This window comes from Staurois parvus, unplaced genomic scaffold (genome assembly GCF_062004578.1).
Source record: "Staurois parvus isolate SC_StPar_1 unplaced genomic scaffold, SC_StPar_1.0 ptg000503l, whole genome shotgun sequence".
Taxonomy (NCBI): domain Eukaryota; kingdom Metazoa; phylum Chordata; class Amphibia; order Anura; family Ranidae; genus Staurois; species Staurois parvus.
Genome location: NW_028318299.1, coordinates 2,010,421 through 2,029,049, shown reverse-complemented (window position 1 = coordinate 2,029,049; position 18,629 = coordinate 2,010,421). Strand labels below are relative to the sequence as shown.

The following is an 18,629-nucleotide window of genomic DNA, read 5'->3' as shown; positions in this document are numbered from 1 at the left end:
AGGGATTCCAGTGATTCCAGCGATTCTGATTGCCCTGGCTTGGCCTAGGAGAACTTGTTACTCTGACAAGGTAAGCATGTCTTCAGATAAATCCACTTTTCTTCCAGTCCCAGCAGACAAGTTATTGCAAGGTTGAACCTTCCATTCTGCTTTACAGTCACTTGCTTTGATGGTGAGGGTGTCGAAAACAGGGTCCTAAAGAACAGGGATGTCTCAGATTCAGTATTTCTTACCCTGTTTGACGTTAGGAAGGCAACTTCCAGGAAGATTTATAATAGGATTCCTGTGCTTTCTGAGGGCCCTAGAAAGGGTCATACAGCTTTTAAATCTTCTACTTCTCAATGGATCTGACAATGTATTTTGCAAGCTTACGTCATAAAGGGTGAGGTTCTAACTTATCCGGTGAGAGCCCATTCTACTAAAAGTGTTGGAGCTTCCCAGGATATTCTTCATCAGTCTTTGGTAGATCAGGTTTGTAAAGTTTCTGCCTGGGCTTCGGTTCATACAGAGTTTTATCAAGTGGATGTTTGTGCCGCTAAGGATGTTTCTTTTGGTTTTGCATATCTTGAAGGCTGCTATGTGAAGTATTTATCTTTTTTGGGGTTGGTACCTGATTGCTCCCCTCATTTCATTGCTTCATGAGGTCACTATCAGCACAAATTTGAGGATCCTCTGTGTCCTGGGATGTACAAAGAAGAAATCTGGATTTCTGGTTTCATGTAAAATTATTTTCTTTGAGTACATCACAGGACACCGCGATCCCTGCCCCTCTTGCTGGCGGTTCATCGTTTGTTGCAAAATCTGGAACCTGGCCTAATGTGGAGCAGTTATATCTGGAAAGGAACTTTCTTTTTTTCTTGCCAGTGTCTAATCGCCTGAATATGCCAGCATGACTCTATCATCGTGAATTTGAAAATGCTCTATGTCCCTTAATGTACTCAAAGAAAAGGATTTTACAGGTAAACCAAAAATCAGAATTTTCTATAAAGCAGTGTGAATGTTTAAATTTTAGATCTGCCTCGTTCTCCCCTCCATCATTTTAAAGAGGTAGCTCTATCTGTTGGGAAACATGAAAACTAAAGATCAGTGCTGTCTCCCTTTTTTGCACCAAGTGAAAGAACAGATTTTACTGAACAACATAGAATATAAAACCAAAAAAAAAGAAAACAATTGAGCAGCCTCCTTTTATGCTGCAAACCTTTGAGATCTCTCTCAAGTCAGTTGAAATCCCCTTATATTGATCTGTCTGTAGGGCAGTTGTCTTTCCCTTCTCCTTTCAATTTTTTTCTACTATCATAAAATGAAAAAATGTACACAATGGTAGATTTCATTATCAGAAAATCAGACTTTCCATCCCATTTTCAAAATATAGAGATGTAATGGAATGTATTTACTGAGGGCAAACAGGCAGTGCACTCTGCAAGTACAGGTGCTCCAGAGCTTAGGAAATGAGGTGAAGTTTCACTTTACAAAGAATATCCAATCACATGCAAGGGAAATAAAAGACCCAATTTTTGCTTGCATGTGATTGGATGATGGAAGTCAGCAGAGCTTCCCTTCATTTATTAATATCTAGAGCAACTGCACAATCTATTTGCAAGTCATGTTTGCTCAATACACAAGCCAATTATCTTCAAAGCGTAAAGTAGGTAAAGGTTAACACACCCAATCAATTTATTTTTTGTTGCCTGTGCCCTGTTTCCCTGTCTTAAAGACACAACAGAAAATTAGAAGAAATCTCTCCAAAAAGAGAAGGAAAATTCCATCTTAGACAGCTGTCACAAAATAATTTTTTTTATCCTAGGGAACATTCTGCTTATGTCTTTCTCAAACATTTTAGATTTCCTGTCATTTTCTGTCTCCATGACAATAATCACCAGGACAAATAGAGAAGGGGAGTCTTCCCCAGTGCAAACACAGACAGCAGAGATAACTTAGCAGCCCTGATCCTCCTCTGCTTGGGTCCCCAGCTGGCGCTCTCTCATACCAAGTGCACCCTTGGCAAGCAGCTTGCTATGGCGGCACCCGAGTAGGTTCCCTCCCAAGTCGCTGCTCTGTGTGTCCATTCACACATGGACATGACTACTGCTCTCTCCTCATTGGCTCACTGGCTGTGATTGACGCAGGAGCCAATGGGTCCCGCTGCTGTCTCATCCAATGAAGAGGTAGAGACTCGGGAGATCTGAGGCTGTCGTGCACATCGCTGGATCGAGATCAGGCTCAGGTAAGTGGAGGGAACCACACACAGAAGATTTTGCATGAAGGTAAAAAAAACCTTTAGCCTTTAGAACCACTTTAAAGGAATGAAAAGCAACCAGAAAGCTCTGTAAACAAAGTGATCAGATCTGTGGTCTACAAAACAGAGGCATTCAGATTGGATCCAGAATCCAGGAGATCCCTTTCTCATCTGTGACTCAGTATGACTCTCTTACCAAGTTTTTCTCGGCAGTAATCCAGGAATGCCTTCAGATCAGACAGATGCGGCAGGGGGTTCTCTGAAGAGTGATACACGATAATGATGGAGGATTTATCAACCATAGATTTCCATTTATCTTTTCCAAGATGAGAAATGCAGCCACACACAGTCCCATATTTAAAGGCTGAAAGTTCTGAGAAAAGCTTTAATAGCCATGTTGCATCGGTGTTGGGGTCCCTGAAGAAGACAGCCAGGCGTTCCCTAGACTCCTGCACACTTAATGCATCACTGAAATAACACAGAACAGAAATAGTTCATTTGTTTTTGTTAATACAGATATAAAAGTGACAAAAAAAACATTCCAGTACTCAATCTGATGTGCTCCAAAGGGAACTTACAGAAGGTGTGCAATGCTTCTTCAGATGTAGCCCTTCACAAATCTAGAAATCTCCAGTCAACTGTAAAAACACACATAAGAGGGCGCAACTCCTCATGCATTACCACCATACAATTTATTAGGTTCCAAAAAGATGAATGGGTACTCGCAAGCAGTAATAAACAACAGGCATATATCAAACCAACTTCAACCTTGGGCGATAAATACCATCAAAAGACAGAAAGGACACCAGGCTGGTTTAGCTCTGAGGAAGGGGGCATGATTCCCGAAATGCATTCGATTTCCTACAAGATAGTGTTTTAATGGGATTTATTACCCAAGGCTGAAGCTGGTTTGATATATGCCTGTATCAACAGGTATCCACAGGAATGTATCAACAGGTATGTATCAACCCAACTTCAGCCTTGGGCAATGAATCCCATCTTGTATGAAAGCTAATGCATTTCGGGAGTCAATTTCCCTTCCTCAGAGCTAAATCAGCCTGGTGTCCTGTCTGTCTTTTGGTGGGATTTATCGTCCAAGGCTGAAGTTGGGATGATACATGCTTGTTGTTTATTATCGCTTGTAAGTACCCATTTGTCTTTTGGAACTTAATAAATTGTATGGTGGTAATGCACGAGGAGTTAAGCCCTCTTGTGTATGTATTTACAGTTGACTGGAGATATAAAAGTAATATAAAGAAATGTAAACAGATTCTGAGTGACATGCAGGACTGACAACTGTCTGTAACCTTTGTGATGTCTATAAATGGGAGTAAGGACCAACTGCGTGTACTGTAAAGGCTCTCATGGGCCACTGGGCAGAAGGGTTAGAGGGGGCAGCACCAGGTCTCAGAACTGAGAATTTAGGAGGAGGGGATGTTGAGAAGGGTTAGAAACTCATTACAGTGCAAGAAACATAACACGTGGCTCTGCATATAAATCTGATCCCAGGCTGCCTCCAAAACCTCCTTCCAGCAGTGATTTTGTCAAAATAATCACATGACACAATAAGCGGAGCTTCTACAACATGAAGTGTATTTGAAATTTGCCTCCCAGATCTGTTACTTTCCCAACCAATTCTGGAGGGAGAAGGAGACAAAGAAGGGGGGCTCAGCAGAAGTGGCAAAAACAGATGTATAAGAGGGGTATTAGAGGTTTGGTATAGAAAGAGGCAGGGCTTTTTTTCTCAGACAATCTGTGCAGGGACTCCCCCCTACTGAGTCTCTTCTTGTCTTCACGTACCCACCTCCAAGCACTGTCCCTTGGTTCCACCCCCTACTCACCTCCCAGTACTGCTCCATCTAGAGAATACAGAGCCAAGTATCATTTTGTGGTGCTAAATACTTTGTATGGAATTTGGTAATGATAACAGAAAAGCAATAAAATAGATCCCCTACAGCAGTGGTCGGCAAGCCGCGGCTCGCGAGCCACATGCGGCTCTTTACAAACTTAAATGCGGCTCTTCTGTGTGCTGGGCGCCCGCTCCCCTCCCTCCTCTCGGGCGGCCGCCCGCTCCCCTCCCTCCTCTCGGGTGGCCGCCCCCTCCCCTCCCTCCTCTCGGGCAGCCGCTTCCTCCCCTCCCCTCCCTCCTCTCGGGCGGCCGCCCCCCTCCCTCCTCTCGGGCGGCCGCCCCAAAAGTCAGGACTCTGCAGCTGTCAGGATGTAGGCGGGGCAGCCAGGATGTAGGTGGGGCAGCGTGACGAACTCCTCTCCTCTCACAGTCCGCCCTGAAGACCAGAACGGCGCGGGAACACGGCGAGAGGAACGCGCGGAGCAAAGGTAAGTGAATTGACACAGGGGGGACTTACTATATGGGGGATGAATTACTATATGGGGGATGAATTACTATATGGGGGATGAATTACTATATGGGGGATGAATTACTATATGGGGGGGGACTTACTATATGGGGGATGAATTACTATATGGGGGATGAATTACTATATGGGGGGAGACTTACTATATGGGGGATGAATTACTATATGGGGGATGAATTACTATATGGGGGATGAATTACTATATGGGGGGGGACTTACTATATGGGGGATGAATTACTATATGGGGGATGAATTACTATATGGGGGGATGAATTACTATGGAGGGATGAATTACTATATGGGGGATGAATTACTATGGGGATGAATTACTATGGGGGATGAATTACTATATGGGGGATGAATTACCATATGGGGGATGAATTACCATATGGGGGATGAATTACTATGGGGGATGAATTACTATATGGGGGATGAATTACTATATGGGGGATTAATTACTATGGGGGATGAATTACTATGGGGGATGAATTACTATGGGGGATGAATTACTATATGGGGAATGAATTACTATGGGGGATGAATTACTATATGGGGGATGAATTACTATGGGGGATGAATTACTATATGGGGGATGAATTACTATATGGGGGATGAATTACTAGGGGGGATGAATTACTATATGGGAGATGTATTTTCAGTTTTAAATATGTGGCTCTCAAAATAAATTTCAATTGTGGTTTTGGCGAGATTTGGCTCAGTTGAAAAAAAAGGTTGCCCACCACTGCCCTACAGCAAGCAGCAATATACCCCCCCCCCCCCCCCCCAGCAACAATAAATTCTCCTGGCAAAAATGGACCCCCACAACAAAATGCCACCCCAGAAACAATAGACTCCCAACAGCAACAACAAATCTCCCAACAGCCAGCATCAATAAACTCCAGCAACCAGCAACAGAAGGAGCAGACTCTTTCCTCATCAGCAGATCCCTTCCAGCAACAATTGACCCCCAACAACAATAGATCCCCATTGGCAACAATAGATACCCCAGCAGCCAACATAAATAGAAATTCCAGCACAACCCAGTAACCTTTGCCATTATAAACATTCAGTGCCAAAGGTGGCTCCATGTTCCTGCTGAAAAAAGGTTGGGGATAGGAACAGGGGTATTAGAGGTTGGGGATAGGAACAGGGGCATTATAGGTTGGGGATAGGAACAGGGCCATTAGAGGTTGGGGATAGGAACAGGTGTATTAGAGGTTGGAGGATAGGTACTGGGGTATTAGAGGTTTTAGAAAGGGACCAGGGTTTCAGAAGTTGGGGTATAGGAACAGAGGTATCAGAGGTCTGGATAGGAACAGAAGTATCAGAGGTTGGGGGGTATGAACAAGTGTATTAGAGACTGGCAATAGCAACATAGGTGTCAGAGGTGAAGGTACAGGGTTATCAGAGCTTTGGGAAAGGAACAGGAATATCACAGGTTGAAGAAATGGAGTATTAGAGGATGAATGATAGAAACAGGGGTGTCAGAGATTGGGGGATAGGGACAAGGTAATCATCAGTTGGTAAAAGGAACAGATGAATAGGAAGTTGAGGGTTAGCAACAAGAGTATCCAGCGTTGGGGTATAGGGACAATCATATAAGTTTGGGAGATAAGAACAGGGGAATCAGAGGTTGGATAAGGGGAATAGGGGTATTGAAGGCTTAAGACATGAGATCTGGGGGATCAGAGGTTGGATAAGGGGAATAGGGGTATTGAAGGTTTAAGTCATTAGAACTGGGGGATCAGAGGTTGGGGAATAGAAACAATGGTATCAGAGGTGGAGGCATAGGTACATGATACTGGTAATAGGAACAGGGTATCAGAAGTTGGGGGATAGGAATAGGGGTATCAGATGTTGGGGGATAGGAATAGGGGTATCAGATGTTGGGGGATAGGAATAGGGGTATCAGATGTTGGGGCATCTTAAAAAGTATTTCTATGTGTACAAATCTGTGAATATAGAATTGTGCCCCAGCACTGCAAATCAAAGAGCTCAAAGCATAATTTGTTAAACTAGATGTAACCTCAACCGATAAAATGACATATCAGCTTTTCCATGAAAATATTTTTATTTTTTTATTTTAATCTCTAGGTTCCATGACAATACAGCTGATTCTACTGATATAATATTTTTGTGGGCATTTTGTGGTGTAGGGTGCCAACACTCTGCCCTTGTCTTCCACAATATCCTGCCTGTAAAGCATGCTCTCTCAACAGAAACTTAAGCATCTGCGCTGATGCACAATACCCAGGTAAAAAAAAAAAACAATTGCAGCCATCAACAAGTATGAACTATGCCCTGTGCAAAAACACATAAAGCCTGTTATCACCATAGTGCATATGGACAGGGGCAGGCTGTAAAGAGGCTGCAGGACAAAAGTGGCATTACCCCTTGCCCTTCAGAGGGTTTACTCCCCTTCCTCACCAGGCCATTATTTGCGTTACGGTGTGTTACTTTAACTGACAATTGTGCGGTCATGCAATGCTGCACCCAAATGAAATGTATGCCCTTTTTCCCCACAAATAGAGCTTTCTTTCAGGGGTATTTGATCGCCTGTGCGTTTTTTATTTTTCCGCTATAAAAAAAGACCGAAAATTTTGAGAAAAAAACAATATTTTTGACTTTTTGCTATTAAACATGTCCAGCAAAAAATGTAAAATATCAAATTTCATCATAAATTTAGGCCAAAATGTATTCTTCTCCATGCGGTTGCTAAAACAAATCCCAATACATGTAAATTAATTGGTTTACGTGAAAGTTGTAGCGTTTACAAATGGCTGTATATATACTGGTATTTTTTTAACTAGTAATGTCGGCGATCAGTGATTTATAGGACTGCAGCAGGCATTCCGACACTGGGGGGGGAACTGACTTGGTGTCGCTGACATCCCCAGTGACACCAATACAGTGATCAAAAAGCACTGATGCTGTAATAATGGCACTGGGCAGGAAGGGGTTAACATCTGTGGTGATCAAAGGGTTACCTGTGTGCTATGTGCTGTTTTAATGTGTGCTGTGTGTGTGCTTTCAACTGTAAGCACATTGCTTTGTATGGCTCTGATATGCAGAGCCATACAAAGCAGTGTGCAGGAGGTGACAGGGGAGAGATCTGTGTTGTTTACATACAGTTCTCTCCTTTCATCAATAATGCTCCTCGATCACCGAGTGCCGATGAGTAATCACTGGCCAGGACCCGGTGATTGACAGACGAGGCCTCGAATAGCAGCTTGGGTAGGGCGCAGCTCGCAGCCCCCTACCCGAAAGTGCAAAATCATATATGTGATTTTGAGCACCCTACTGCCCTGTAGCAGTATAACTGCTATAGGGCAGCGGGAAAGCTGGAATTCCAGTGAAAACCTCACAAACACTAAACCTACCCCCATCCCTATTCTAAACCTATTCTATCTAACCCTATAAAGAAAAGATCCCTGTACTTACCTATTCTGAAACCAGTCCGGTCCCAGGCTCAGCTGTCATCAGTGGCTTCTGTGGAGGGGAGGGGCAGCTGACACCCCATAGTAAGTATATTTATTTCAGGTACTTATATGGCGCCATCAATTTACACAGCACTTTACATATATATTATACATTCACATCAGTCCCTAACCCTCAAGGGGTGTACAGTCTAAGGTCCCTAACTCACATTCATACATACACATACTAGGGCCAATTTAGACAGGATCCAATTAACCTACCAGCATGTCTTTGGAGTGTGGGAGGAAACCAGAATACCTGGAGAAAACCCACACAGGCACAGGCAGAACATGCAAACTCCAGGCAGGTGGTGCCGTGGCTGGGATTCAAACCAACGACCCGAGTACTGCCAGGCGGAAGTGCTAACCATTTAGCCACTGTGCTGCCCTAAGTCTATGGGTGATGTCATCTCTCAGGCACTTGCAGCCATTGTCAGCTTTCTCTCCTGCACACACAAGCCACCTCTAGACTGGACCAAACCCAATGGCTGCTATGAGGGTACTTTTTGCACTAATTAGCATTATTCAATCCATAACTTCATGTTTTTACCTTTTTCCCATTGTGTGTGGCAACCATGCATCGACATATCCAGGGGCGGACTGACAACTCGTGGGGCCCCCGGGCAATAGGGGACCATGGAGCCCCTGTGTCCTTGCTCAAAATCAAAAAAGCCTATGAAAAAGGTACCAGGGGCATCTCATGGGGCCCCCTACTGACCCCGGGCCCTTTCCAAATGGTCAGTCCGCCCCCGGACATATCCTAAAGTGAAACCATTAGAACACTGTAGTTTAAGAAACAGTTGAAACGTGCATATCCAGCTACAAAGACCTGACTGACTCACAGCATAGTTTATTATAATTTTCTGTTGCCTGCCTTTATGTGTCATATATTACCTGCAATTTACTATTACATGTGTCCTGAAATAAAAAAAAAAATACCTTGATAAAGTTGCATGATGTTCTGGCTTTGGTCTTTTGGGAAGGTGTAAAATAAATACATTTGTTCCTAGTTGTATTTTATCGTCATGCCACAGCTGGGTCTTCGTGTTACACGGTGAGCCATTGACATAGGTTTTTGAGTTGTCAACTGGAATTAGAAAAACCTCTCCTTCTTCTGTCTTCGTGATCTCACAATGTTCACACTCAGCCTCAGGACCAGAGATCTGGATATCTTGAGAAGGTCCAGAGCCAATCTTGATGATATAATTTATATGATGGATAATTAAGTGTATACCACGTTGGGTAAGATAACATTCATTTTTGAATACGACATCCTGTTTATTAAGAATGACACCCATATTCTCTAAACTCTTTTGCCATTCCTGTGCAGCAACCTCGGTCCTTTTCAGCTTTTCTTCCCACGAGGTTTCCAAATCTCTAAGAAGATTTTCTTTTTCTTTCAACTGTGACTTTAGTTCCTGTACTTCTGTTTCTTTCAACTGTGACTTTCGTTCCTGTACTTCTGCCTCCTTTACTTTATCTCTTGTTGTCAGCGCCTCTCTGAGTCTTTTTATTTCCTCCTGTAGCTCCTCTATGGCTTTGGATTTCACATCCTCATTCACCTTGGCTTTGTTGACTATTCGTTTGGCGCTGTCTGCGTATTTTAGGGTAGAGAGCGTTTCTTGATAATTATCTGCTGCAGGACTGACTGTGGCCAACATAATTGTCTTGCTGTTTCCTCCAAGATTGTTCTTTAGTAGCCAGGTGAGTACAGAGTCTCTATAATTCACAAATTGACTCTTTTTATTTTCTGAGCTTTCGGCCAAAGAATTTATGACTAGTCCCAGAGTTAGGAGGGATTTGTTGATATTGCAACTTTCTTTAATCTGACGGCCTTGGGCTCCAGATTTGTTGGACCTCTCACTTCCTGCCAGATCTACCAGGCTGACCTTACTCACCAACTCCTTGAAGGCTCCAGATGTGCGATCATTACATGTTTGTGTAACGGTCAGTGTTAGTATGGCATGAGAACGACTACTCTGCTCATTCATCTTGGTTTCTGCAATGGCCCTCTGTTTATTACCCTGGTCCAACAGCAATTTAATCTTTTCATAGCTTTGAACAGCATGGCAAGATAACTCCTCAACATATGGGCCAATTGGTTTGCCTTCTCGAACTCTTAGTTTATTTTGCTTTTTTGCAGACTTTAGAAGATCTCTCACCTCCTCGTTGTAAATCTCAAGATAAGAAGCCTCAATCCTGATGGTTTCTGCATCATTGGGCTCTTTATTAAATAAAGCAGAGCAGAGTCTTGGCACAATACCAGGTTGGTTATTTGTCCCCATCATTGAAAATGTTTTTCCTGATCCTGTTTGGCCATAGGCAAAGATACACACATTGTAACCAAGCCATATGTTCTCAAGAACTCCTTCTCCGAGATGTTCAAAAACATCCTCCTGCCCAGTTTCAGGTCTATCCTCTGTCCAGAAACAGTTGTCAAATGTGAAGATATGAGGTTCTTTTCTGTCTTTTTCCTTGCAAGATATGGGTGGAAGAAGGGTAATCTGGTTTCCATTGACTCGAACAACACACTCTGAGTTTAGTCCTTTCTCCCTCTGATTCAGAGGACGAACCCTCACAGCCACTTTCACTTTGCTGTTATTCATTTTCCCAATTTTGTGTAACCTGTGGGAAGAAAAATATAAGAAAAGCTGATAACAGTCTTTGGAATCTGGTTCAACTTACAATATCAACCTGCTGACTGTTTAAAACAAAAAAAATTTGTAATTGGGGGTATATGTTACATTGCTTGATGAAGAATGGCCTAGGTGTCATTAGAATTTTCTAATCATATGTTGATGTTAGCAAGAAAAAAAAAAAAAGAATCTATTATATGTTAATATATGAGGAAAGCATGAACAAAATGGCTGCTAAACAATATGAAGGCTATGAATTTACCAATCACCAGAGCATCAAGGACTCCCCGCAGGGGATTGTCACCATGGCACCCTGTACTCACAGTACAGTGATGCAGAGAACAGGACTTTTTCATGATATCAGCTGCCTAGTGCTGAAGACAAAGCAAAAAAGAAGACCCCATCTGTCATGTGACTAAGGTTGCCACTTTTTTTTTTTTTAACTGCTGGCCTCATAGTCTCAGCCTAGGTGGCAACTCTACATGTGACCATTGTCACGGCCCATGGTCGCCACCACCAACAGGCGACAATCACACGACCGCGACGAACAGTAATACGTCACACCCACGGCGTCAGACCCCAGACCTTCTCACCAAACTCGTGACCGAAGGAACGGCCGATCTAAAACCACGGTGTGACACGCGTAACAAGGCCCCACCCAGCTGCACCCTGCACAGCGATTGCCCAGCTAATGGACTACAATCGGTACTTGCAGCCTGAATGCGCTTGTTACTGGGTCGGGTTAATTACGCAATTAACCCTCTGTCTGCCACCACCACTTTTGTTTAAAGAAAAAGGAAGACTGGGAAACTCCCGTTATCAAATATACACTATAATGGTTGAAATATTGATCTATATAGCACGGCCCGCGGACCTGCTATACAGAGATATAACAAACAGTAGCGTCTCTTCGAAAGGCAGGAATTCGTGAATTGCAGGTAAGCGCTTAAAAACAGTCTAACACTTTCAGAAAGAAAGATTTATTGCTAAAAGAGTCAGACAGGTGCGATAAAATATTTACAAAGAGTTGTCACAAAAATATATATATATGTATATAAAGACACAGCAAACAGAGAATAGCAGGGAAATTACAGGGTTAGGTTACTTGCCTTGCCTGGTTTTGCAAACTCAAGTGTCAGAGCTGGGTGACTCATTTAGTCTCCTTTGGGTTGGATGTTAACTCAGAGACCTCTGTTAAAACTCTCTCTCTAGGCTGGTCAGCCTGTCTCTTTTTTAAAAGTCCCTCTCAAAGGGAAGGGGGGGGGGGGGCTCTGACTACACGTTTTGGGAGTGGTCATTGGGAAACTCAGTTAAAACTAAGGCTTCATAATCCATGACATGAAACATACAGTTGACCTGAGGAATGTGCAATTACTCTGGTCAGCTTGATAATGTGTGGGCTTACATAGTTTTGGGTGACAAAAGTTACACTTCAGCAGATGGCCTGGCTCCACTCTCAGGATGTCTTAGCCTGGTTGTCCCACCCCATCTGTCAGGAGATAACCTTTGCCTCACAGGAATGCAGGGGGGATGTGAGGAATGACTCGAGGAATACCTCAAATACAAAAAGGTTGAAGGAGAACTCCGCTCCAACTCAGATGAGCTAGTTTGTTACACCTCCCCCTTAAGTGGGCGCCAAGGAGGGAGCCCCAAGTTCCCTCCTGACGCAACCGACCTATGTCCAGAGGTTCCTCTTGGGACGTCCTGGTACCGCTGTACTGCGGGAGAACCAAATTCCGTCTGAACAGGAAGCCGTTCTCCCGAGCGGCACTGCTGGGCCGACCAAGTGAGGGTCACGGGTGGGTACCAGTCGGCTGTGGCTATCCGAATCCCGTGGCAACTGCCAGGGTGCCCACCTGTTCCCAAAACACTTCGGCTCAGGGGAGTCCTTTGCTAACATGTTAATATGTAGCTTCTTGTCGAGGTAGAGAAGAAGATTTCCCTCTCCTACCTTCTTCCTCAGGCTTAGGACTACATCTGGCCTGAAGGTAGTAGCGTCCGTGTGCACCGGAACCGGACAGGTGAATTCTGGGCCTCGCCTCCCAGTGGTGTCCACAGGTACCTTCATCCAAGATGGACAGTCCTCGTTACCTGCTAGCATCCAGGACACCAGTTCCTCCAGTTTCCTGTCTGCTAGGTCAGTCACAGGTCCAGCTGAGCCATGATCATCGCATCCAGGCATCTTACAGTAGCCAGCTGCACCTGCGACTGACGTAACCTGCTTTGTGGCCTGGGGAGCAGACCAGGCCTCAACTGTCTCAGTCTCCCCATGCCCAGACCTCTGGGGGTCTCTTTTTACTGATGGGTTCCTAGACTGAACCACTGACATGCCCCTCTGACAGTTACCCTTCTTGACTGTCAGACTGGGCCCGGGCAGTTGGTTCCAGACTAGTGACAGGGGCCCAAGTGGCTCTTCCCAGACAGGGCCGAGCAACACGAGGTCCCTAAAGTGGACAACTGCACCCAGGTTCACTGCGCATTGCGGGCCATTCCTGACCGCTGGAGTGGCGGTCGGTGCATTCTCAACCCCAACTAGCTTTCCTGTGGATTCAGGCAAGCCACATGGGGTAGTGAATGCTGGCTCGTCTTGAGCTTGCTGGGTTAGAGATGGTGACCCATACTCCTTGCTCTGGTCCATGATGCCAAAACAGTAGGCACCTTCCGGATGCTCCATTGCCTCATGGCTCCTGGGCATGGGGTAGGCCACAAACCCAGGGCTGGTGTTCAGTTTCCCAAGGTTCTCAGAAAGCCTGGTCATCATATCCTGCTTGAGGACCGCGACCACTAGGACTGCCCAGACTCTAGCTGATCCCTGGATTCCTGACTGCGCCATCCCCTTTGCCTCTGTGGCCCAATCAGCCGGCACCTTCTGAATCCAGACACCATCTATCAGAGGCCTGGGCAGCCGCTCCGGACCCCGAGTGCTAAGGAAGGGTGATTGGGTCTAGGCCCGGAGGCCCTCTCTCTGTAACCCAAGCATCAACCCTCCTTCCACTCGTAATCCAGGCATGCTGCCTCTGACCTCTGTCTGTCTGTGAACACACCTTGACAAATGAGAGTAACTGACAGGCTTTCAGGCTCCCAACCCCCAGTGACTAGGACAGTCATTTTAGCCTCCCTGCTCTTTTGTTTACTCTCCCCAGCAGGGGGGCTCAGCTCTGGACACAAGCTGAAATCTCCATATGAATGACTTTCCAGAGCTGCCTTCCCTGTGGGACTACAAATCTCAGTTAGCTTACCTCTGAAGGTTCTTTGGGACTCACTTTTCAGGGCTGCCTGAATTGTGGAACTACAAGTACCAGCCAGCTTACCTCTGAAGGTCCTTTGGGACTTACTTTTCAAGGCTGCCTGAAGTGTGGAACTACAAGTCCCAGCCAGCTTACCTCTAAAGGTCCTTTGGGACTCACTTTTCAGGGCTGCCTGAAGTGTGGAACTACAAGTCCCAGCCAGCTTACCTCTGAAGGTCCTCTGGGACTCACATTTCAGGGCTGCCTGAAGTGTGGAACTACAAGTCCCAGCCAGCTGTAATGTGCCTTCCTTAGCAGGGCAACTCACAGTTAGCGGACCTCTGAAGTTCCCTTGGGGATCGCTTTTCAGTGCTGCCTGAGACGTGGAACTACAAGTCCCAGTCAGCTGCCTAGTCCTATGCAAGGCCAACGGCTGGGTACTTATCAAGGCACAATCTTCTGAGCCTGGGCAAGGGACAGGCCTGTCCAGACCATACCCTTGCTCAGCCCCCAGAGACTGTACCTCAGCCCCCAACACTGAAAATGCATCCTTTGTTTCATCACAAATCTCATTGTTAGCATTACCAACATTGCCGTCAACAATACAAACATTATCAATGACATTACTGACTGTACTTTCAATGTTATTAACATTAGTAATATCACCCTCAGTGTCACCACAAACATCCTCAACAGTCACGTTCATAATATCAGTGACACATGAGTCCAATACCTCCCCAGACCAGGGGATTTCTTCTGGTTCTCCAGCTAACGGAGACTCCTGCAGCCCCACACCATTCCCAGCCCCCTCCCTCTGTCCATCCACAGGCGGCCCAGACCTTACTCTAATATCTGTCCACAGTACCTTGGCTTGTCTAGAGTGTTCCAGGGGGCCCTTCCGGGTCTTCTCGGCAGGGGCATAATATGAAACAAGAGTGCCTAGGTCAGCACCCAACAAAACAGGGGTGGGCAGTTCATCCGAGACCCCCACCTCCCTCATCCCCCTCCCCGCACCCCAATCTAGGAATACCTTTGCACAGGGTATGCGTGAACGGGTCCCCCCAACTCCTGTGAGGGTCAGGAACTTTCCTGGGATGAGGTTCTGTGGCTCAATCAGCTCTGGTCGGATCAAAGTGACTTCTGCCCCGGTGTCCCGGAAACCAGTTGCAGACCGGTTGCCCACGGTAACGGGTTGCAAGTTGGCAGGGGTTACCCGCATCTTCCTGCGAATGAACAGCACAGAAGAAGAGTTGCTCAACGGCTGGCCAGATGATGTCATCTGCTTCTGCTCAGGACACTGCGTCCTGAGATGTCCGGTTTTCCCACAGGTGAAACATCTGCGGGTGTCAGGCAAGAATGGCTTGGCTCCAAGTGCTGCAGGGATGGGCGGAGGTGAAGCTTGACTCACCGAAGCAGGAGAGGTTGCTAGGAACGATTTCCCCCCTTTCCAGCTGGTTGGAGTAGCCTTGCGAGGTTCAGGCACTCGCGTGTGGACGAAGGTATCTGCCAGGTCTGCTGCAGCTGTAGTAGATGCTGGCTCCCTCTCCAAGACGAACTGTCTGATGTCTGCTGGACAAATGTGCAGGAGTTGATCTCGGATCATGAGATCCTCCAAAGATTCATAAGAATCAACTTTCAGTCCCTTAGTCCACTGTCGGAATGTGGTGCGTAAGCGACTTGCCACATCCGTGTAAGAGTCCACAGGTCCTTTCTGCATGGACCTGAACCGCTTGCGGTACACTTCCGGGTCATCTGGTACTTCCGGATAATGGCATCTTTTAAAAGTTCATAGTCCTCATCTTGCCCCTCTGGCAATTCAACAAATGCGTCCAGGGCCTCGTAGCCCTGGTGTCAGGTACCGAACCCATTGAGCTTGGGGCACATGGTACTGACGGCACGCTTTTTCAAAGGACAGTAAGTAGATGTCAACGTCACTGTCCTTTTCCATCACTGGAAACTTGGCTTGGTGATCTAGGGACCCGAGGTTCTGCCCGGTTGCTGCTGGAGCCTTGTCATCTCCATCTCGTGCCAATGATCAGCTTCCCTCTGAGCTTGGCGTTCCTCTCTCTCAGCCGCTGCTTGGCGTTCCGCAGCTTCTCTGTCAGCCCGGCGTTCCATGAACCGCAGGTATGCTTCCAGATCTGTCTCCATGAGGCGTTTCAAGGCCTCCTGCATCTGAGAAGAGTCTCTGCTGGTTCCAGGCCCCACGGTGCTAGCGCGCTCAGGCGGTGGTGTGACGCTAGCATTTGGTGATCCTCCAGTGTCAGTCTCTGTATGCCCATCCTGTGAGGCTGTCTCTGAACCACTGGCAATGTGGGTAACAGGAACCCCTCCATGTTCAGGTTTCCCCGAGTTCTGATTTGCTCGGCTATCATACTCCACTAGATCACTAATCAAATCTTCACGAGTTTTGCGACTGACGTCCAATCCTCGTGAGGCACATTCAACTTTCAAGCAAAGATAGAAGAGACTTGTTTAGTCTCCTTTGGCTTGGATGTTAACTCGGAGACCTCTATTAAAACTCTCTCTCTAGGCTGGTCAGTCTGTCTCTTTTTTAAAAGTCCCTCTCAAAGGGGGGGGGGCTCTGACTACACGTTTTGGGAGTGGTCATTGGGAAACTCAGTTAAAACTAAGGCTTCATATTCCATGACATGAAACATACAGTTGACCTGAGGAATGTGCAATTACTCTGGTCAGTTTGATAATGTGTGGGCTTACATAGTTTTGGGTGACAAAAGTTACACTTCAGCAGACGGCCTGGCTCCACTCTCAGGATGTCTTAGCCTGGTTGTCCCACCCCATCTGTCAGGAGATAACCTTTGCCTCACAGGAATGCAGGGGGGGATGTGAGGAATGATTCGAGGAATACCTCAAATACAAAAAGGTTGAAGGAGAACTCCGCTCCAACTCGGATGAGCTAGTTTTTTTACACCTCCCCCTTAAGTGGGCGCCAAGGAGGGAGCCCCAAGTTCCCTCCTGATGCAACCGACCTCTGTCCAGAGGTTCCTCTTGGGATGTCCTGGTACCGCTGTACTGCGGGAGAACCGTCTGAACAGGAAGCCGTTCTCCCCAGCAGCACTGCTGGGCCGACCAAGTGAGCGGTCACGGGTGGGTACCAGTCGGCTGTGGCTATCCGAATCCCGTGGCAACTGCCGGGGTGCCCACCTGTTCCCAAAACACTTTGCCTCAGGGGTGTCCTTTGCTAACATGTTAATATGTAGCTGGGTTGTCCCACCCCATCTGTCAGGAGATAACCTTTGCCTCACAGGAATGCAGGGGGGGATGTGAGGAATACCTCAAATACAAAAAGGTTGAAGGAGAACTCTGCTCCAACTCGGATGAGCTAGTTTGCTACAACCATACTGAAGGGGCAGTGTCCGGAAAGGTAGAACATTGATTTGCGACTGGCTGACAAGTGCAAAAGGGTGCACGAATGGGTGCGTGAATACGCACAAACACCAGGCTGGTTAAGTAACTTGCACGACCTGAGGTCCTTGCCATTTGTTCTATTATGTTCTCTGAAGCATCTGATACCTGTTCTTGTGTTGACTTCCTTTTACCAACTTGATCTACTCCTGACCCTGCCTGAATGCTGCCTGTACCAACCCCTGACTTGTCTTTGGATTTTCATCTCTGTCTGCTCCTTCTGCTTATCCACTCATCTGCTTACTGTTACCGACCCTGGCCTGACCTTGACTATTCTTCTGTCTGCTGTATTGTACCTTGATCTGCCCTTCAGTTGCCGACCTGGACTGCCTGACCCAGCTCTCCTACATCAAAACCTGTTGACCCATGCCTACCTCTTGTTCTTGTCTTCTGCCAGCACAGACTGCTCTTCTGCAATGCACAGCCTGCTCATCAGCAATGCACCGTCCGGCTCTTGAGCAACATACAGCCTGCTTTTCAGCAATGCACTGCCTGCTCTTCAGCAATGTTCAGCCTGCTCTTCAACAATGCACTGCCTGCTCTTCAGCAATGTTCAGCCTGCTTCTTGGCAATGGACAGCCTGCTATTCAGCAAAGTACAGCCTGCTTCTCAGCAATGGACAGCCTGCTCTTCAGCAACGTTTCTTGGCAATGCACCATCTGCTTTTCAGCAATGCACAGTCTGCTCTTCTGCAATGCACAGCCTGCTCATCAGCAATGCATACACTGCTCTCCGGCATTCTGCAATGGAAGACTAGTCAGGCACTAGTGCCCACTCTGTGCTCAGGTGCTCCTGCCCCTTTCATCCACTTTGAGATTATGATGCTTTTGACACATAATTGTTTGTGAGTATATATTTTGGTGTTTTAATAAACATTCTGTTCTCAGGTAATGCACTAGACTGGTGCGCCCTTTCTTCCATTGTTTTCTCATTTGGGCTTAAAGACCTGCATTGTTCATATCATCCCACAACTCTTGAGCACAGGGGACTTTTTTTCTGTTTTTTTGTTTTGTTGCTCCTGTCCCTTTACCAGGGTTCCTGAGCCAGAGGTGTAAAAGAAGCCAACCTCCACATATCAGGCTCCACCACCAGGTACGTTACAAACAAGGGTGAAGGTGGAATCATCATGGCATAGTGTTTCAAAGGGAAGAAACAAATGGGAATATGCTAAAGACCCCCTAACCTGAACAATGAGGAGGAGCCTGATCTGTCACAGTTAGGAATGGTGGCAAGGCAAGGCAATGTTATCATAA

General features: G+C 46.3%; 1 protein-coding gene across 1 annotated transcript in view; it reads right to left on the bottom strand.

The window, feature by feature from the left end:
* LOC149451990 (kinesin-like protein KIF13A) overlaps nt 1–18,131 on the bottom strand; it is a 40,134-nt gene extending 22,003 nt beyond the window's left edge. The window contains exons 1-3 of the mRNA XM_089689874.1: nt 17,751–18,131; nt 9,027–10,712; nt 2,433–2,704 (exon numbers count right to left, since the gene is read on the bottom strand). Coding sequence (XP_089546000.1) covers nt 2,433–2,704; nt 9,027–10,712; nt 17,751–17,809 — 2,017 coding nt within the window. The 5' untranslated portion in view covers nt 17,810–18,131. The remainder of the gene's footprint in view (nt 1–2,432; nt 2,705–9,026; nt 10,713–17,750) is intronic.
* Between the last annotated feature and the right edge of the window lie 498 nt (nt 18,132–18,629).